At 35.6% G+C, this 22,601-nt stretch overlaps 1 protein-coding gene and 1 long non-coding RNA gene across 3 annotated transcripts in view; one reads left to right on the forward strand and one right to left on the reverse strand.

Moving 5' to 3' along the window:
* The window catches only part of MACROD2 (mono-ADP ribosylhydrolase 2), a 1,971,474-nt gene that overhangs the window by 496,305 nt on the left and 1,452,568 nt on the right, over nucleotides 1–22,601 (forward strand). The window contains exon 4 of the mRNA XM_032351448.1: nucleotides 13,065–13,094. Within this exon, the coding sequence (XP_032207339.1) occupies nucleotides 13,065–13,094 (30 nt within the window). The remainder of the gene's footprint in view (nucleotides 1–13,064; nucleotides 13,095–22,601) is intronic.
* LOC116595287 overlaps nucleotides 19,288–22,601 on the reverse strand; it is a 48,314-nt gene continuing 45,000 nt past the window's right edge. For both annotated transcript variants that reach the window (XR_004287608.1, XR_004287609.1), the window contains exons 2-3: nucleotides 20,017–20,141; nucleotides 19,288–19,592 (exon numbers count right to left, since the gene is read on the reverse strand). This is a non-coding gene — a long non-coding RNA (uncharacterized LOC116595287). The remainder of the gene's footprint in view (nucleotides 19,593–20,016; nucleotides 20,142–22,601) is intronic.

Below are 22,601 nucleotides of genomic sequence, written 5' to 3' on the forward strand. Positions count from 1 at the left end.
TGGCTAGGCTTCTATTTTGAAATAGTTTGGAAGAAATAATTCCTTAAGAGATAGTCTGGCATACTATAAGGATAATTGGTTAAATGTTGAATGAAAGGGCTCACACTTTGGTTTGAATACTTACTTAGGAGCCCATGACTTGGGGAAAGCAATTTAGTGTCATTCATGATAGCTTTAGTTTCTTCATTTGTTAGAGGAAAAGTAAAAGTCTCCACTTAACATTCCACTTAACATTGACTATTTGGAGTATGACAGATACCATACAGATCAACTCTCAAACATTGCCTAATAAATAAGAGATGCTCAGAAAATTGTCATCATGGTTTACTTGTATGTTCTTTTATTTGTTTGTGATGATGGGTATATTTTTTCCTTAATAAGCTTTCTAAAGTATGTGTCAGCTTGTCCACTGCCTTGGTGATTCAGAGCATGACTTCGAAATGAGTCATAGTAGAGGTCATTTTAAATTTTCATAAGTTGGCCATGTCATGAGACCAAATTTGGTGCAAATAGATAAGGACTGCTTGATGATCTAAGTATTGTGTTAGGATGGAAAGCCACATCAGCTTCTCTGTGAGACAACACATTTTAGTTGTATAACAAGACTTTAATGAACTAGAAGAAGAATGTTGCTTTAAAGTGATGTATTTAGATTGAAGGAAGAAAAAAATGGAAACGTATGTTCTACTGAATTTTCTTTAACACTGCTAGAGAAAGTCTTCATATGCTACAGTAGTCTAAAAAAGAAAAGAAATAGTTTTACTTAGCCTTGAAATCCATATTGAGCTGAAGCATTCTCACATCTCTTTGTGTTTTTTTGATAAATTTCCCTTCCATATCTTTCTAATAAGTTAGTATCTTCTGAACTTTTGTATCTTTAAGCTTCTGAAGTATACTTTAAATTTGCAAGGAATTTAATTAGAAAGTAGTGGAAACTTTCTTTCTCTAATCTTTTCTAGGCAAGTTTTTAGTCTGCTTTGAAGTCCAAGACCTGTCATGGTTTGTATCTAGTAAACATGAAAAGAAAGTGGTTAAAGAGGCTCACCATCAGTTGAGATGGCTTTATTATTTTTACATTAAAAACAGACCATTTTAAAATTTATATATTTGAAATCAGAAACTCAGATCCTTTCAGGTATAGTGAGAACTTTTCACTGATGTATTTTACATTTAAATCAGAGGCAGTTCAGTGAACTTCATGTACTTGTCAAAACATTTTGATCAATTTACCAGTAAATAAGACATCAAATCATACTGATGTTTTATGTACCCAGCTTATACTTATGAATGTTAAACTTTTGCTAATTTTGACTTATTTTAATACACATATTTTAATTATTTTGTTAAACTCTTAAATTTAAAAAATGTTTATGCTCTTTTATGCACAAATACTTTGGAGGATGTGTTCTATAGGAAAAGTATGAATATATAGGAATACACAAACACTCACACACACACACACACACACACACACACACACACACACACACACACACACAAGGATTTTTACTAGATCATTGTCTATAATTGTAAGAATGGTGACAATCTAAGTGCCCACATATAATAGGAGTGGTTTCACTCAAACTTTAGAAGAGTATAATATGTCATATATTTTTTAGGCTAAATCAATTGACGTATTGGTAAATAAGAAAATTATGTTACATGGTATTTCTTTATAGTAGAATCCATTGTTTTTTAAATAGCAATCCTAGGAAGATTCAATTATGTGTATATATTTATATGAGCATGGAAGAATAGTAGATAAAACCAGTTGGATTCAATAAAATACTTGATTCACATGTTCAAATGAATATATATTATTTTATATATTTATGTTCATATTTTATATATTTATAAATTTTATATTTTTTAATTAATAAGGATAACAGTCTACCATATTCATTATTACACAAATAAATATAAGTATAGGGGGAATCCTCAAAAGAGTTATAAATTAAGAGAGTTAGTTTGTGAAGGGATGTGATGAGATTTAGGAGAGCCACCAGTTGTGACCAGTCTGGGTATACCATATCTGTTAAGTCAAGGTCCCTATAGGAACCTTGGCACAATCAAATTAGGAAACTTCAAGGATGGGTTATTTATAAAGGGAATAAGTACAAGGGTTAGAGCCAGGAATGGTGTAAAAGAAACTCAAGGGATTGTTCAGGAACCAGTGCTTACCAACAGCACAACTATTACCACTCTGATTTCAAGGAAATGAATGGAAGGAGACCAGTCAGCCCAAAAGGAGAGAAAGTCATGTTATAAACTGAATGACTTTGATTAGAGGAGTGACCTTTATGCAAGGGACATAGTTCAAGGTAAGCTCATAGGGAGTGAACCAGGGAAATAAAAACTTTGAACTGATTTTTATTTCTCCCACTAGCTCCTGCCATGGCTCCCCATTAACTGAACCCAACCAGAGCCAGAGGTTAAGAGGACCCATTGATGCCCTCTATATTGATCACTTTTGGCAGAGAACAGGGTATAGTGTAAAGAATGGGTCTTGTGCAGTAAACAGAAGCTATCTGCTATAAATATCCAACATTATTTTTGAACTATATAATTAATATAACCCAGAAAGGAAAAATTCTCTTATAATATACAAAATATTGATACTCATTTTTTATGGGTTTATAGAACTATTCTTTCTTTTTTTTTTAAGATTTTATTTATTTATTTGACAGACAGAGATCACAAGTAGGCAGAGAGGCAGGCAGAGAGAGAGAGGGGGAAGCAGGCTCCCTGCAGAGCAGAAAGCCTGATGTGGGGCTCGATCCCAGCACCCTGAGATCATGACCTGAGCTGAAGGCAGAGGCTTTAACCCACTGAGCCACCCAGGCATCCCAGTATAGAATTATTCCTTAATTGGCCTAAGCCCAAAGACAGAATTTTAAAAAAAAGAAAGAATTTGAGGGGCACCTGGGTAATAAGCACCCAACTTCTGATTTCGGCTCAGGTTGTGATCTCTGGGGCATGGGATCAAGCCCCATGCCGGGCTCTGCACTCAGCCTAGAGTCTGCTGGTGGGTCTCTCTCTCCCTCTGCTTCTGCTCTTCCTCCCCTTGCTCACTCACTTGCTCTCTCTCTGGAATAAATTAAAAAAAAAAAAAAAAAGAATTTGAAGATGGCATTGTTCCTCACTCTCCTCTGTGCCTAAGTCCTAGTTCTTCCCAAAACTCTGATGAGGGTATAGCACAGGACATTTCAGAGTAAGGGCAGAGATCTGTAGTTCTCTAAGATGAATATGGCTTTGGATCCCGGAAAGCGTAGATTGGTCTGAATGCTTTTAATAGTGGGTTAAAAAAAAAAGATTTTATTTATTTATTTGAAAGAGAGAACATAAGTGGTGGTTGCGGGGGAGAAGGTGGAAAGGGAGAAGCAGCCTCCCTGCTGAGCAGGGAGCCCTATGAGGGGCTCAGTCTTAGGACCCAAGGATCATGACCCGATCTGAAGACAGATGGTTAACCAACTGAGCCACTCAGATGCCCCAGGGTTTTTGTTTGTTTGTTTGTTTGTTTTGTTTTTAACTTCCAGTGTGACTACCAGAGGTAGCACTGCAATCAAGGTCATGGATCAGGAGCTGATGTTTATAGGGTTTCAGCAAGTGCCAGGTGCTGTGGTGTGGTTTACTTAGTTATCATTCCCACTGTGCTCAGCAAACCTGTATCATGACCATTTTACCAAATTACTGATTAGAAATGGACATTCCAAATGGTTAGTTCATTAGCTGGAGTTTCAATAACTTTCTCAAAGACGATGATAGAGTCTGGAATTGGACCTTGATCTGTCTGGCTTTCTCCTGACACAGCCCCACTTGCTGTTAAACTGTGAAGGAGCCATTACCTATTATTGTAGCTCTCCCAGCTGTCCCACAAATACAGTTTTCCCTTTCCCCTCTCCTATTCCCCTGTCTTCCAGGCACTCCCTTAGTTATTTATTTAGCACATACTTATTCAGTACCTACTCTGTGCTAAGAATTGTGCATAGTGCTGTTGATACCAACAAATACAGCCTTGAAGGAGTCTTCTCCAGGTAGCAATCCTATGCATTTTCCTTAACCCCAAATCCTTTATCTCTGAGGTTCTTTGTCTCAATCTTCCCATCAATTCACTATGACTGAGAATTGTTCTTTTGTCTTATTTATTTAAAGTGTAATAAAAATAACCCTTTTAAAAAAAAAATCTCAATGCTGTTTCATTATAGGAGAGAAATAAAGATTCCATAATATTAAGAGAAATATGAAACAAGGCAACCATGTAAAGGAGTTTTCTTCAAAAAGACTGTCTAGCTTTATTAAAACATATTAGTGTTCCCAAGAAGTGTGTAAGTGAGGGTGCAAGCTCAGGCTTATGTTTTAATCAGGCTAAAAGTGTATCATATTCCCTTAAATAAGCACATCTTGTATTTTTCAAATTGAAATTGGTTTGTGTTCAAAACCTTTCTTATCAAAGACAAGTTAAAATTGCTGTTCAAGTGTCTTGTATCATTATAAACACAAAGCTAATACACATTTGAACTAATTTTTTCCCTATTTAGACATGCTTGTTCACTCTTTGGAAAGTCCAGATTGGGTTACTTAAGTAATCATATTTTTGTGACTGAGCCAGTGTTATCATCATCAAAATTACAACTGATTCAGAATATAGTGTCGAGAAAGATGACTGGTACATAAAAGCATGTGCTGATTCCTCTCATTTTGCATTAGTTACATTGCATTAGGGAGCTGTAGGAACTGCCAATGCTTTAGTTCACCCTTTTATAATTCAATTAGGTGGTCTTCAGTAGCATAACATTTACTAGACTCCATGCATATTATTTTTTGTTATCATTTTTGGATGTGATTTATGAGGAGGAAAAAAAGTGTATACACACACACACACACACACACACACACACATACATACAGGTATCCCCTGCTTTTCAAAAGTTCTTATTATACCACCTAACTTGTACAGAACACCTTCGTTGGTACTTATTTTCTCTAACTGAAAAAAAAAACTGAAGAGGATTTTTGCTTTTATCAAAGAAGTGAAAAGAGCATTCAGTATTTTTTTGCAGTGAGCCAGTACAGAGGCACCGTGCCTCCTGAGCAGTGAGTGGCCCCACCAGGCTCCTTCCCTGAGAACTAGGCTCAGCATCGCATCTCAGCATCAAACTATCATAGCTTTGAACCTATGAACATCTCTGCCTTATTGCAGATTATTTTGTGTATCCATTAGCAAGATATGTCCTAAGGTATCAGAAAAGCCCAAAGGAGGTCATTTTTTGGGTCTGGGAATGCTAAAAAAATTTTCCATGTAAATTAAAGATGATTACTTTTTTGCTTTATGTTATTTTAGTTTACAAAAAGTTTCATAGGAATGCTTTTTTTTTTTTTTTTTTTTTTGGTCAGGTAGTGGAGAACACATTTCTGTGTGTGTGTGTGTTTCTAGTTTGGTTGGCAATACTGTATGATAGATTCCTCTCCTGGGTCTGATCCTAGGCAAGCCACCTGACATCATTGATCCTCTTTAACTTCTGGCTTTTGTAAAATGAAGAGTTGGGCAAAATGAGCAGTTTTCTTCCCATGTTGCAATATTTCTTGAAGTCATTGAGTGCACAAAATGGTGGCTGGTGGAGCCAGATTGGCTAATGAGGGGCAACTCTTGCTCCTTCCTCCTACTTCAACAGAAGTAATTCTGTTTTGTTATATTTGTTAATACTCCCAAGTAAATTTTCTAATTCCTGATGCCTTTTCACCCATTCATCAACAGTAGGGCTCATTGTATTCTATTCTTGGCTTCATAGTAGGTTACAGCTTATACAAAACACACAGACCATGGAATAATCAGTGGTTCCTTTAAATTCTGAAGTAAGTATGAAATGTAAAGTATTAATCATGTATTTATGCCTGGTTTCTACATGTGAGGTAGTTAAGCCTATGCTTAATTTTCTCTCTTTGTCAGCTTCAAAACAGGAAATTATACTATTGCCCCAAACCTCTGGTGTTCCATTGCTTTTGTTTAGAAGGTGTGAATCTAGTAAAGCATGAACAGAGAGTTGTTGCCAAACTGATGGCTGTATTTCTCTGGGTAGATTGTATTTCCACAGCTGTCCGTTGGGATGGTTGCTCCCTATATGAAGCAATTCTGAAGTAATGCATGTGTCTGGGATTTTAATCTTAGATGTTTTAGCACTTCCTATTTTGAGTTTCAAAGTATAGGGACTACCACATGTGCCATTCCAAAAGGTGACATTTCAGCTTTTGAGTCTTTTAGGATAACATGTTGTGAATAGAGTGGTGTGTTAGGTAGAGCTTCTGGGGAAGTTTTTTTTTCACCAACAATAATTTGACATCCCATGTGCTCTATTGTAATAAGAAAGCAAAATAAATAAACTGAACTGGGTGGTTAGGATCCTGTTAGAATGAAAGTTACTACAATTTCCTTTGTAATGATGAAAAGCAAACAGAAACTCTGCACAAATACTTTTAATCAATGTTTAAAGACTAGTCTCAGGCCGTTGCTTGTTTGTCAGGTAGTCTTCGGTGGGGGTAGAAATGGGGTGGAAAACAAATAATTAGTGTAAAGATAATAGAAATTACTTGGCAAGTGGAATACAAGTTGTTTCAGACATTTACCAGGCCAGCTTAGCTCACAGTCAACCTGAGTTACCTCTCCCAAGTCTGGATTGTTTCACAGTCTGGATTCCAGTAGGCCTCCCTCATCTGCATTTCACTTTCTGGGGTTTCAGTGACCGGTGATCAACCACCTGATCTGGAGGCAAGTGATCCTCCTTCTACTTGTCGTCAGAAGGTCTGTAGTAGTCTAACAAAGCATATAATGCCTACGTCATTCACCCCACTTCCCCTCCTCAGGTAGGCATTTTTTCATCTCACATCATCACAAGGGTGAGTGCCGTACATGGTATTCAGAGAGAGACAGACTACATACACATAACTTTTATTACAGTACTTTATAAATAATTATTTTATTTTTTATTATTGTTCTTAATCTTTTACTGTGCCCAGTTTATAAATTAAACTTTATCATAGGTGTGCATAGGAAAAGGGGGGAAAAACATAGTATACATAGGTTATAGTACTAGCTGAGGTTTCAGGCATCTACTGAGAATGTCTTGGGAGGTGTCCCCTGTGGATAAATGGGAGCTACCATATTTCAGACTCACAAACAGCAGGAGCTGTTAAGTGTGCAAAATATAGGGCATATGTTAGGTTAGTGGTTTTGTGTTTTGTTTTGTGTTTTAAGATTACTGAGTAAAATTTTGTTGCCTCAAAAACTGCCAAATCTAAGAGAACTGTCAAAAATAAGAGAAGTTATCTGATGCAGAGATGTCCAATATATGGCATGTCTGCTGCCATTTCAATTCTCTCTACCCTACTCTGACTGTGATCAGTATTATTAACTGATCATAGTTCTCTTTCCCACTAACCCTAGATTTAGCCTTAAAGTCTTTCTCAAATCAAGAGGTACTGACAGTCTTTTCTAATTAATAAATGAAGATTATTGGAAATTTGTTTGCTATCCCTGATAATTCTAAATTTCCTGATAAAAGATAAATAAGATAGTTGACTATGACTTACCCAAATCACTGAGGTATTTAGAAACCGAGACATAATTGAAATAGGTTATCTGGCTCTTTCTACTAGCCTACGCATACTAAAAAGGATTTTGAGATATTACGAGGAAAAGTCCTTTAGATGTCTGATAAACCATAGCTTTGTCTTACATTTCTAATGATATATGACATGCATTCCATTTAGGAACTCCCAGTAATATTAGGAAGATTATTATATAGTAATTTTATTTTAAATCATTTGATCCACAATTTAATTATATTTATAAAAAGATACAAATGGATGCACACATAAACATATATACACACACAGAGGGACATTCAAGATAGTGTTTTTAGAAAGAAGGTAGTTTAACATTCCCTTTGTGTTCTGAGAAACACATGAAATAATGATACTATTGGTAAGTGATGTGGTAATTTTTCATATAGGCTAATTATCCCACAAAAAAGATTCCTACATCGTATTATTTTCTGGTTTTGATAATTTAAAAGTGAATATACCTATAGAAATTTGATAATTTTCATTAAAAAATTCATAACAGTGCGGTTGGAAGAAAATAATTTCTCAAAAACTCTAAAAAATTAATCTTTTGGTGATGATATGATAAGTAAATTCTCCATAGTTGCCACTTTGAAATTAGATTTAAGTAAATCTCCCATTTTATGTTCAGTGTTTTTGTTTTGTTTTGTTTTGTTTTTGTTTTTTGCTTTATAAACAATGAAACTGTTCATCTCATTGAGTTGTTATTTTGGGGGCACGAAAAAGTGCAATATACAGATTCATTAACTTGTAATGGCTCATTTTAGTTTCTCATTGAATCGATTTTTGAGACAATTACTAACTTGATTTTTTCCTCTACTTCTCTAGTAATAGAAAGGGTATTTTATTTAGGAAAATGTGAATAAAGATAGTGTTGGTTAGAATGCTCAGAAAAGAGATTTTTAAATCTTATTTTAGAAGTGGTGATATCATGCTCCTAAACTTTAAATTTTCTTTGTTTCTTTTCTCCTTTTCCTTCTTTGTGAGGCTTTGAGAATAACAAGAGGCATGTCCAAAATTCCCTCTAGCAAGGGAATTAGGTAGGGACAGAAATACATAAACATATTTTGTACATTTTTTTTTTACGATTTTTTTTTATTTTTTTGTTTTTTATAAACATATAATATATTTTTATCTTCAGGGGTACAGGTCTGTGAATCGCCAGGTTTACACATTTCACAGCACTCACCATAGCACATACCCTCCCCAATGTCCATAACCCCACCTCCTTCTCCCAACCCCCCTCCCCCCAGCAACCCCCAGTTTGTTTTGTGAGATTAAGAGTCACTTATGGTGTGTCTCCCACTTTGTACATTCTTAATCACTAAATATTTCCAAAGAGATTTTAAAAGTTTCTTTAATATTCTTCAATTTTACAGACAGAAAAAGGACCAAAGTTTGCTTTTTCCACACATTTTAGTAAATACATACCTCTAAAACAAAAAAGAAATTGGACTAAACTTACAGTTCTTCCATTATTAGCAAGAATGTATTGAGAGCTTCTTAGATGCAGTCCAAACTATTAAATCAGACCTTCTCTTTAGGGGCTCCTATTTAATTGGGATGTAACTCAATCTATTAGAGATAATTAAGTAGAAATTAAATGACTATTAATTTTAGACACACTAAAGTCATTTCACTTTGGTAAAATGGAAGAAATATTCACCCACCTGGCCAATAAATGTTGAGCATCAGTTGTGTTATATATAAGGTGTTTTGTGAAGGTAAACGTAATATTTGAAATCCTGATAATGGTTTGCTTTTATTGGCCTTCATTTATGTCACTTTTACTCAAAAAAATTCCCTTGATATTTTTGCTAATAAATGTTTCATTAATTTTTTTTTTTTGAGAACAGAAATTGATGGGGCACTTGGGTATCTCAGTCCTTTAAGTGTCCACCTTTGTCTCAGGTCATGATCCCAGGGTCCTGAGATAAAGCCCTGCAACAGGCTCCTCCTTCTCCCTCTCCCATTCCCCCTGCCTGGGAATGCTTCCCCTCACTCTCTGTCAAATAAATAAATAAGTAAAATCTTTTTAAAAAATTGATAAAATAGGCTTAAATTTCATGAATTCTTCAGAAAAGTCATTACCCGGATTATAGTTCTTAGAATTCCTTAGAATGAAAAAAAAATATATGTATATATAATATATATATTTTTTCTATATATATATATATTTTCAAATATATATATATATTTGTGTGTGTTTGTGTGTGAGAGAGAGAGTATATTTTAGCACCCTAGATTAAGTTCTATTACATAAATAGTAGTGAACATGAAATTATCTTAAAAGTTAGGGCACCTGGTTGTCTCAGTCATTAATCAAGCTTCTGACTCTTGATTTTTGGCTCAGGTCATGATCTAAGGGTGATGAGACAAGCCCTGTGTCGAGCTCTGTACTGGGTGTGGAGCCTGCTTAAGATTCTCTCTTCCTCTTCAAATCAAAACCACATTGAGATACCACCTTACACCAGTTAGAATGGCCAAAATTAGCAAGACAGGAAACAACATGTGTTGGAGAGGATGTAGAGAAAGGGGAACCCTCTTACACTGTTGGTGGGAATGCAAGTTGGTGCAGCCACTTTGGAGAACAGTGTGGAGATTCCTCAAGAAATTAAAAATAGAGCTTCCCTATGACCCTGCCATTGCACTCCTGGGTGTTTACCCCAAAGATACAGATGTAGTGAAAGGAAGGGCCATCTGTACCCCAATGTTTATAGCAGCAATGGCCATGGTCACCAAACTGTGGGAAGAACCAAGATGCCCTTCAACGGACAAATGGATAAGGAAGATGTGGTCCATATACACTATGGAGTATTATGCCTCCATCAGAAAGTTGAATAACCAACTTTTGTAGCAACATGGACGGAACTGGAAGAGATTATGCTGAGTGAAATAAGTCAAGCAGAGAGAATCAATTATCATATGGTTTCACTTATTTGTGGAGCATAACAAATAACATGGAGGACATGGGGAGATGGAGAGGAGAAGGGAGTTGAGGGAAATTGAAAGGGGAAGTGAACCATGAGAGACTATGGACTCTGAAAAACAATCTGAGGGTTTTGAAGGGGCGGGGGGTAGGAGGTTGGGGGAGCCAGGTGGTTGGTATTAAGGAGGGCACGTATTGCATGGAGCACTGGGTATGGCGCAAAAACAATGAAATACTGTTACGCCCGAAAAGAAATTAAAAAAAAAAAGAAAAAAAGATTCTCTCTCCCTCTCCTGATGCCCTTCCATGTCCCGTCTTGTCTCTCTCTCTCTCTCTCTCACACACACACATACACACACACACACACACAGTGGTGGTACACTATGCAGAATGCCACAGTTTGGTAAAGTAATTCTATGTTGATATTAAAATGTGACCAGATACACTTATCTAGACATGAGCACACATCTGACATAAATTGACTTGATAGTTTTCCAGGACTGAGGTTCTAGTTCCTGTACCTATGCCTATTCATCTACCCTCATCTATTGGATAAGTGCCTAGTTAAACAGATGGACCTTGGGCTATGTTCTCAAAACAGGTGACCTCTATCTTTATTGAGCTAAACATTGGGTAAAAGTAGCTGCATTGTGTTATTGTGCTCCTGGCCATGATTATTTGAGTGAAAACCTACCATTCATTGTTGTTTGTTCTTGGAAATACCTTTTTCTTTATGACTGAATATGTGAAGGGTGGAAGAAAACAGAGTTTCAGGGATCTGGAAAACTTACAGATAGGGAAGTAGTTCTCAGTGACATATAAAAATAAATAATTTAAAAAATTAATAAATAATCAGCAGGAGTGTGAAGTGCCATATGGTTTTATAAATGTAGGTAGCTGAGATTTTAGAAAATATTTGAATTAGCCAAGAGACATGGGTTGATCATGGAAATTCTGCCATTCACTGAAGGGTGTAGGAACCAAAATAGAATTCACAACTTCTTTCCTCATGCCCTTGCAACAAGTTACCACTTTAACAGGTACAAATTTTGATTCAGTGCAGGACATTAAGTCCTGGCTACCATCTGTGTAAGTACTATACACTGTTACTGTGAAATCAGATAGATTTGGGGACCTGAGTTTCCAGAATGGCAGAAGATTTTATGACATCAGAAGTGTGTTTTATTTATGATTGATAAATGCCATTGCTATCTAGTTCATGTTTGTGGAAATAGTACTGAGAGGAAGGCAAAAGCAGCAATTAGATTGTCCTGTCCTTGGAAGATAATATGAAATAAGATTTGATGCTCTAATATTGACATACTGATAACCTTAAAAGGCATGTTGTCTCTATACATTTTCATGGTAAACTTTAGTGCTGTATAAAATTATCACATAGTTAACCTCATGGAATTATGAATATGGGCATTTGTTGCTAAAATGATCCTTTACTTATTGATGGGATCAGTAACGCTTAGGTATTTGCTTCTCTTTTACGGCAATGGTTTGTGGACAGCACACTGAAGTTCAAGTTAAAGACTCCTACTTCTCTTTCCTAAATGATTTCTTTGGTTGTTTTTTTGTTTGTTTGTTTTTTGGTAGTTCAAGTTTTTACACAAAGAAAGAGACCCTGGATGCCACACACTTTCTTTTTACTGTTGTAGGATTTCTTTTTTTATAATGGTGTGAGATTATGCCTAGGATACATAAGAACTCTATGGAATAAAGCTCAGTGCAGTATGTATAACCTTTTGTTTTCTGGCTGTTATAATGATTAGATAAACGTAGGCATAAGGTTGTTTACTACTTCAGCAGAAACCTGCAATAGAACTTTATGAATATTTGACCTCTTGAAAGAAATTCAAGTGGAATTATCTCATACTTTGCTTGTTATTTGGCTTCTATAAATCTGTGTGCTAGGATAATGTATAACTATGTAAGAAATGGCACAATATTGTTTTACAAAAATGCTTTTATTTTCCTCAAATAAAAAGTTAGTGCTAAAAGTAATAAATCTGTTACTGGTTAAGGGTTCTTACTGCACAGTGTCTTAGGATAGCTTTATTTGATGATGTTTTATTCAAATTATTATTCTTTTATGTTACATTGTCCTTTGAAACTGCTGAATTGCCTAAATATCATTATTCTATCTCTACTTGATAAATCAGAGAATATAGAAGATTAATTTAGATACAGAATAGAAAATAAAAGAATCACAATATGTACTTCATTTTATTAGAAGGGAATACATATAAATATCGTCATTTGAAGAGAAAAAAAGAGATAGTGAATTATTTTAATTTTCATACCATCATAAAGAGTAATAAAAGCTATCCTTATATGAAAGTACATTGTGTGAGTCTTTGTGTATTTATGAGACATGATCACCACCAGCTTTTTCTTAAACCATCTGACATATGATAGTTCTTATGTATTATTTTATGTTTTTTGCTTGTTTTGTTTTAAATAGTTCTTATGTATTATTTAATGTTTTTTATGTTTGTTTTGTTTTAAACAGCAAACGCCAGTCTTCTTGGAGGAGGAGGTGGTAAGTCCTGAACATCACTTATTTTAAAATATATTTTTTACCACACCAACCACAAGATATTAAGTTCTATGACACTTTAAAGAAAATTAATTTAGCTATAATTACTAACCACAAAAGTGATAATCTTCTAGAAAATAACTTACAATAAAAGTAAATACATTGGTTTGCCTTAATGTTATTTTAAGACTTCAAAATATGTGGAATACTGTTTCTTTTCTTCTCAAACTGTATTTTACTTTGGCACAAGCTGTAACAGCCCTAAGCTATTGAGACAAATACACATGTGGTAGGTGATGGAGTCACATTTAATATAAATTCTAAAACAGTACATTTGGAAACTTGTGGATTTAGGTATTTTTCTTTTTTCATCATAATGACTTTAAAAATAAAAGCTATGGCTTTGTAGTGTGTGACAAATAAAAAGATATTACTCTTGGGACTATGCTTTTTCTTTTAGCTTGTTTAGAGGAGAATGAATGAGATCAAATTGGGATGAAGAAGGGAGATTCCTATACTAGGAATTTTTTTTTTATTACTAAAATCGTGGAGATGTTGAAAGATGAAAGTTTTCCTAGTCCATCCATATATAATATAGTAGGAGGAAAACTATACAATAGAATAGGGTGCTTCTCATTTAAGACCCAGATGGATATAAATACATTTGTTTTCTCTCTTTTTCTTTTACTTTTCTTTTCCCTTTGCTCCCTCTTTTCATGTACATAGTTGCAGTAAATGTGATTGCACAGAACTTTAGGCTTTCAAAAAATTTCCTGGCTATCATGAAGAAGTTACTGGGTAAATTTTATTTGGAAACTAAAATGTTAATCATTGTTCCTATATAGGAATCAATAGATTTTTAGAAAACAGAATCCTGGAAATAGAAATAATAGAAAAACAGTTCAATCTAGAAAGTACTCTTTATATTATCATGTGTTAATGCACATTCTATGACAGAGTATCTCTTATCTTCTTCCTTAAATTACTTTAGAAAATATAAATTGATAAGATTTCTCATTGTAATTTTGGGAAATGAGAAGGGAAAATTTTCCTTGGGAAATTTTACTGGGAATATCCCAGTAAATTTTTATTTCTAGGTGTCTCTTGTCAAGAAGACATTAAAATAAATTGCCCGTAGTGCTGATTTTCTTATAAAACAAAATTTTGGTATTTTAGCAATTTGATGAATACTGTTAAATAGGATAAATCTGTCTCATGTACAAGTAGTCTAGATGTAAACTAGACTGGTTGTATGGTAATTCCATGGTGTCATCAAGCATTCAAGCTCTTAATTTTCTGTTCTTTTTTCCTAGTACATGGAACTCGGGTCCATGGTAGTAACTGGAGTAAATAAATGGCTCTAGCCATTATAGATATGGGGGTCAGGAGGAGTACGAAAGATGGCAAAAAATAAAAAAAGGTGGCCCCTAAAAGATGGTTATTTTCTTTAAGTAGCTTTCTCTGAAAGTCTACATTAGCCTTAAACTTATCAAAGGGTCATTAATGGATACATGTAATTTCATTCCAGGAAGCAATGCACTCATGAAAAAGTGCTTAATGTTGTATATTCTTTTCTTTTTTTATTCTGGCTAGGTTATATTTAACTAATACTGGTTATTTCTTATCCATGATACCTTTCTATTTAAAACGTGGTGATCTTAACTGCTTTACAAAGGGAATAAAAATAACAATATATTTTCATAGAGGAAAATCTCAGATACACAGGTTGACATGTGCCAAGTTTAAGTCTTTTGTTTCAACCAAGCGTAGATAATCACAAACAGAATTTTAAGGAAAAAACATGCTTGTTTCGAATGGCCATGGGGGGAAGGGGGAAGAACTTTGTACTTCTGGCATACAGCAGATGGGTATTAGGTCATCTGTATTAGAGGAAGGAGTGACAAGTGGAGTGACATATTTTAAAAAGTTCTTTTTAGTTGGAACCAGGAACAGGGTCAGAGAAGTTTCTGTAGGTTATTTAGACCTCACTACCAGAGAGAGTGAGACTCTTTCTTTCCTTCTTTTTTCCTTTCTTTACCTCTTCTCTTCCCCTCCCTCCCCCCTCCCCCATCCCTTCTTCCCCCTTTCCTTCTTATTTGTTCTTTTCTTATAGAAGAAGAGTTGACATACAGTGTTGTATTAGTTTTAAGTGTACAACATAATGAGTCAGTATTTACAAACATTATGAAATGGTCACTATAAGTCTAGTTATCTGTTACCCTACAAAGTTGTTACAATATTATTGACTGTATTCTCTATGCTGCACATTACATCCTTATGTGTTATTTCTTTTATAATTGGAAGATTGTACCTCTTAATTTCTTTTACCTATTTCATCCATTCGTTTGTTCTCTGTATCTTTGAGTCTGTTTTATTTTGTTTTATTGCTTATCTGTTTTTTTTTTCATTTTTTAATGATATTTTGCTTTTTAGATTCCACATATGAATGAAATCATATGGTATTTGTCTTTGTCTGACATATTTTACTTAGCATACTACCTTCTAGGTCCATCCATGTTATTGCAAGTGGCAAGATACCATTCTTTTTATTGATGGGTACTATTCTGTTGTGTGTGTGCGCACACACACATGATCTCCTATATTTCAATCCATTCATCTGTCTCTGGATATTTATGTTGCTTCCATATCTTGCCTATTGTAAATAATGCTGTGATGAACATAGGGGTGCTTGTTTCTTTGAGTTAGCTTTTTCATTTTCTTCAGATAAATACCTAAAAATGGAATAGAAGTGGTGTTCTGTCCCCTAAGAAGGAAGGGGATTGTGGAGGATTTGATAGGCAATAAGTAGTTCCTGCCATGATGGGAAGGCCAGCTACTGTTCAGAAAGCCTTGCCATGCTGCTTTGTTTTTAATGTATGGAAATACAGTTGGTGTCCATAGAACTAATTCTAGTGTTTGGCCTGTATGTCCTTATGGTTCTTCTAATCTGTGTGAGAAGATAATATCGTGAATTTTTAGCAGTGTCAAGAAATTCAGGAATAGGCAAATTCAGGTTTCTATTTACCTGAAGTATATACTTTACCTCTTCCTCTAGATGGCTGATTTTGCTAAAATGCAGTTTATGCCATAATTTCTAATTTCTGAATTCTAAAATTAGTGACTTGGCATCATCATAAAGATAAATTACAAGTATTTAAGATGGCTGTAATTTCTTTCTTTAAAGTAGGTCATTGATGGGTTTAAATTTATTTACGCACTTCTAGACATGTCAGGATTGCTCTAAAGTATGTCTGATTTTTGGAAAGCTATATTTAAAAAATTAAATTTAAGGAATATTTTTAGTCCTTTCTGAATGGAATTTTGGTCTTCTGATTCTATGACAAATCTTTTTAATCCTGTCAGTGATATTTATAAAATAATACTTAATAATCATCCAATAAGGGACAATTGAATTGTGTAATTCTCTTGGATTTAATTGAGGGTTCCTTTATTGACTTGAATTAATATCCCTTCAAAAGCCTCTAAAGGGAATAATTCTTTGATTGACTGAACAATCTGATCAAGAAAATTCGACACTGCAGAAAAAAAAATAATGTTATCTTAAGTGCCATTTCTTCGGGCTCTCAAGAAGGCTTCGCCCCAATTGTATGTAAGTAGTACTTGAAATTTAGACAAAATAAGACAAAATTAGTATATATAAAATTAAATTATCTGTAAAATCTTTACGTTTTGTTGTTCTTTTCTGAGTGCTTATAAACCAAGAAGAGAAGTTTCCTAAAAGGCGATTTAAAAAAGAAAAAAAAAAAAAAAGGCCTCAATCATCCTCCCAGTTCTGATTTGAAAGTGAGAGAATCTCTTCCCATTGGTGTGAATTTTTATCTTTGGGCTAGAGGTTGTTCTTTCTAGGCATTTAGCATCACTGACTGCATTCATTATAATGAACACTGGCGATGGGGTCACAACTACCTAATCATTTCAGGTGAAATGCTTAGTAAATTTGATCATTTCTGTCTTTATTTCCTGGATATGTTTAAAGGAGAGACGAATACTAATTTCTTACAAAAGTATGTGGCTGGTCTGTGATGACTGGATTCTACCTTTCAGGAAGCCTTTACATTACCTTTGCATACCATTATAATGCTAAAAAAAACCCCTTAGAATTTGTAATAGTTTTTTACAAGCTTTCTATCACTGCTACCAGTACTACCCTGTATAGCTAGCTGTTTGGCATGTTGATATATAAACCAGATAATTTAGTCATTTTATTAGTAAGCATAGACTATATTATGTGTGGTAGCCAGTAAGCCTAAAAATCTTTGTGGCTTAATAAGATGAGTTTTATTTATTGAATAGGACTGTTGGCACCCCTAACTATCCTATAGGTGGCAATACAGAGACTTGGGCTGTTTTTATCTTGTAGCTAACCGTGTGATGTGTAGCTGCTAAGAATGTCACAAAGCAGGAGGAGAGAGCTGGAGGATTTTGTGAAATATATTTACAGACCAATTTGGGAATGTCTTATATCACTTCTGTTAGTATTTCATTGGTTGGAATTCAGGCAGGTGTTCATCACCCCAACCTAACTATAAGGAAAGTTGGGAGGAATGGAGTCTTCCAGAGTTTCCAGGAAGAAGAAATGGTGTGGTAAATACATAGTGACTATCTCTGCCACCGTGTTCAAATGAGATCAGTGTTTATTATTATTATTATTATTATTAAATTAATGGTGAGGAAAATGAAACTCTGGGGGATTTGCTGACTTCTTTGATGCCATACAGCTTATAAACGGTAAATGTTGAATGAGAAGACAAGGTTCTTGACTTCTACTCTAGAGCTCTTTGTCTTTGCTCTGTGGTTTTTAATATGTGTTTGCTCTTTAGATTTGCTGTTTCTGTGTACAGGTTGATAACTATTTACACTGGGAAAAATGAATGAGGAGATGGGGAAACATGCATTTGAGATATGGATGATGTTTTCCTTGGCTTATTTTCACAAGTCTCAAACTCAATTGATAATTTGAACATGCACACAATGGCAGTGTCTTATAGTATTTAGATTGTTTTGGATTGCTGCCCAGATTCATGTACCTTTTTTGTGTATTTAAGGTTCAGTCTTAGAATACACTGTATTTTAAATACCTGTTCACTCATCTGTAATAACAATGTTTTACATGTACAAAGTCCTGTGGTACACTTTTGGAATATATATATATTAAAAAAAAAAAAACAACCTTTGCATTTAGCTTCAAATTATGTGAAGAAGCAGAATTAGGAAGGAAAATCAGATTTTTTTTTTAAAGATTTTATTTATTTATTTGACAGAGAGAGATGACAAGCAGGTAGAGAGGCAGGCAGAGATAGAGGAGGAAGCAGGTTCCCTGCTGAGCAGAGAGCCCGATGTGGGGCTCGATCCTAGGACCCTGAGATCATGACCCGAGTGGAAGGCAGCAGCTTAACCCACTGAGCCACCCAGGCGCCCCAATCAGATTTTTTTTTTTTAAAGAAAAAGAGTTACACATTTTATTATTTAACAAAGGAAAATAAGAATTAAAGAGCTAATTCCTCAATTCCTTTAGATCATTACATTACATAGATCAGAAGATAATTTACAGTCTCTTACTTTAGATAATGTTTCTTCTCCTCTCGTTGTCATAATAATTAATGTAAGACCAGTAACTGCTGATAGAAACCAAATAGGACATTATTTATGGGATTTGCTTTCTTTACCACTCTGTCAAATCTTCTGAGTGTTGAAATCTGAGACATAATATTAGACTTTTAAAGTAACATTTCCTGATAGAGTGACAATTTAAGGTTGGGTTTTTATACAAAACTTAGTAGGACTGCTGTTTTAATCACATACACACATATATTTGTATCAATACTATAATTTTCTAGCTTATCCTTGAGGTGACTCTATGGCAGGTTAATCTTAAAAACTCTAAGTGTAAGCAACTATCACTAAAGAAACTCTCAGGCTCACCCAGATGGATTGTATAGGAAAGCCATTTTTCTAGAATGAGAACATAGCATATATATTATCACCTTTACTATTTCCAAAGGTTTCTTGCTCTTTTTTGTGCCCCCTTAGATTAGCAAGGTTCACTGGCCTTGGGTTAGAAACTGTTTCTCTGAAGTCTTTTATTTCTTGTTTGGACAATACTATGTGCAGAGATAATTCCTTTTTGTTATTAATGGCCATTTATTTGTTCATGCAGTTTGTGTGAGGTGTCAAAATGCATGCTTCAAAAGCCCTAAAATCATAAAACTAGTTGGTGTTATGCCATCAGTGTTTCCTCACTCACCCATCATCTTTTTCTACATACAGACACACAGATGTGCAGGTATTCATTCATTCATTCATTCATTCAGCAAATACTAGTTCAGTAACTACTGTGTGTCAGTTTTAATTATTGATTTGGCAATAAGCACAGCCCTTTCCCTGTGACTAATCATGGTCCCTGTTTCATTGATAGAATTCTCCAGGTCCTTTCAAAGGTTTCAGGCATCAGATTTCTTCTTTAAAAAGCAGAACAAATATCTGGAAAACAAAAACAAAAACTTCTTTTCATGAAAAATCCGATTTGTTACCAAGAATTCCTAACATGAAAAACAACTTATTTCAAGAGCTTTTTGAGTGCGTTTAAGTGGGTGTATTTTCATAAATTACTTTGTAAACATTCACAAGCAAAGTGGAATGCCTTCTCACCCTCTTTCTATACACCAATTGGATTGCCCCTGGCATATATCACTCCCCACACAGATTCTGTGTTTTCACTCTTGTTGAACATTGAGATCTGGCCCAGGCCTCAGGCTTGCTGGGAGGAATCTTGGATAATGGTCAGCAGTGAGTGACCAAGGCTAGTGAAAGCAGGTAGGTTGTTGGGGTTGCCCCTGAGGTCATCAAGCATGTCTGGCAGTGAGTTAGCCAGCTGGCCTGTGCTCAGTAGGTGAAGGGGTCCCACCCATGGGCCTGGAGAGTAGTCTCAGTCATGAGAGAGCAGCATGGTAAGAGAAATTCAGGAACCCTGGCCTTGCTGGTCTGCAGGAACCCAATCTTAGGAGTAGAGCTACAGGAAGGGATGTGATGCTAAACAATAGAAAACAGGCTTAATCATCAAAAAATGGGCAGAAAATATGAACAGACACTTCTCCAATGAAGACAAACAAATGGCTATCAGACACATGAAAAAATGTTCATCATCACTAGCCATCAGGGAGATTCAAATTAAAACCACATTGAGATACCACCTTACACCAATTAGAATGGCCAAAATTAGCAAGACAGGAAACAACATGTGTTGGAGAGGATGTGGAGAAAGGGGAACCCTCTTACACTGTTGGTGGGAATACAAGTTGGTACAGCCACTTTGGAGAACAGTGTAGAGATTCCTCAAGAAATTAAAAATAGAACTTCCCTATGACCCTGCCATTGCACTCCTGGGTATTTACCCCAAAGATACAGATGTAGTGAAAGGAAGGGCCATCTGTACCCCAGTGTTTATAGCAGCAATGGCCACGGTCACCAAACTGTGGAAAGAACCAAGATGCCCTTCAACGGACAAATGGATAAGGAAGATGTGGTCCATATACACTATGAAGTATTATGCCTCCATCAGAAAGGATGAATACCCAACTTTTGTAGCAACATGGGTGGGATTGGAAGAGATTATGCTGAATGAAATAAGTCAAGCAGAGAGAGTCAATTTTCATATGGTTTCACTTATTTGTGGAGCATAACAAATAACATGGAGGACATGGGGAGATGGAGAGGAGAAGGGAGTTGAGGGAAATTGGAAGGGGAGGTGAACCATGAGAGACTATGGACTCTGAAAAACAATCTGAGGGTTTTGAAGGGGCGGGGGGTGGGAGGTTGGGGGAGCCAGGTGGAGGGTATTAAGGAAGGCATGTATTGCATGGAGCACTGGGTGTGGTGCAAAAACAATGAATTCTGTTATGCTGAAAAGAAATTTAAAAAAGAAAAAGAAAACAGGCTTAAATCTTGACTGTGTCAGGTAGGACTGATCTTAGACACTGCAGGAGGTTAAGCCTGCTGGAGATCAGGAGACAGAGAAGTGAGGAAAGAGAGGGGAAGGAGATGTAGGGGCCGGAGCCAGGCCAGGTCTGCCAACATTCAGCTATGTACTGAACCAGCCTACCTTTGTCCTTACTTCCTCCCTTCTTTCTTCTCCCTCTTCCTTCCTCGTCCCCTCCCTTTTTTCTTTCCTTCCTTCCTTTTTTCCCTCTTTCTCCCTTCAAGAGCATGTTGGATTACCTCTTATAAACTAGCTTTGACATTGAGATGCAAAGATTTTATAAATAGGTACAGTTAGAACTATAAATTTTTATTTACCCATTAGTATCTTAAAAACTAGAAAGGTTCTTAATACAGGAAAAATGAAGCAGAAAAGATGAAGTCAACATCTTGGAGTAGTTAAGGAAGACTTTCCAGAAGAGGTGACACTTAGAGGATGAATATCTTTTACCAGGAGAAGAAGAATATAAAACCCACTCAGTTTTATTTCCTGCTGTGTGATTTCATATATATATCCTGCTGTACTTCATTGATACCCCTTACTGTTTATCAGTCATAGTATCTGACCTTGGTTAGACAGCTTCCTCTGACCATCCAGGTATGTCACTTAAAATGGGGTCAACAGTGTTAGAATTGAAGAAAGGAACTCTGGTGCTAGTGCTGTTGGCAGCAAACCTCCACCAGAGAAACCTGGGCAAAGTGGTCATCCCCAAAACAGGTTCCTCCCTGCCGTGCCTTCTCCTCTGATTACCTTACCTGCATGCATCTCAGTCTAGGGACGAGCTCTGCAGCTGCCCGCACCAGCTGAATTTTGAGTATATGATTTCCTCATTCCACATAAGTTTGTCTAGTTCTATTCTTAGAAGTTTGACCCAGCAGTGGTTGCCCTAATCCTGTCTGCCATTTGTCATTAAGCCTCCCAGATGCTTCCTGGTGGAGGAAGGATAAGGGTATAAGGTCCAGGTCATGTCTGTGCTTGAACTTTCCTATTGTAATGGCCATTCCAAGGGCATGCTTTGTTTATATACCTCTAACTTTGATCACCATGATGCCGTTATTCTAAAACTAAATTTTAAAGTTATTCTTCATATTGACTCAGTATCTACTCCCCTTTCCAAGCAAAACTGCACCATCTAAAAACCGTGTCAGAGGGGCAGCCCTATGCAGATTATATGCCTCTTCTCACTCTACTAGCCATAGCTGATAGAACCTGGATACATTTTCCAATTAGGGAATAAACTTCCTGAGAACAGAAACTTTTTTTTACTTATCTTTACAGCCCTGGCAGCTTCTACTATATAGTAGACACTTTATTTTAATTTTGAGATATTATTCTTATCCTGGATTCTTTACATGTTTAGATATTTCAGTTTTGTATAGATTGCTCTGCAAAGATAATTTCTTTATCTTTAGGTGATCTCTAAGTGAAAGAAACTTTAAAAAATGTTTTAAAAACTTTAAAAAATGTGTATAACACACAACCTGAAGATCATATTTATAATTATGCAGTAATTA

The sequence above is a fragment of the Mustela erminea genome, chromosome 7 (genome assembly GCF_009829155.1).
Source record: "Mustela erminea isolate mMusErm1 chromosome 7, mMusErm1.Pri, whole genome shotgun sequence".
Taxonomy (NCBI): domain Eukaryota; kingdom Metazoa; phylum Chordata; class Mammalia; order Carnivora; family Mustelidae; genus Mustela; species Mustela erminea.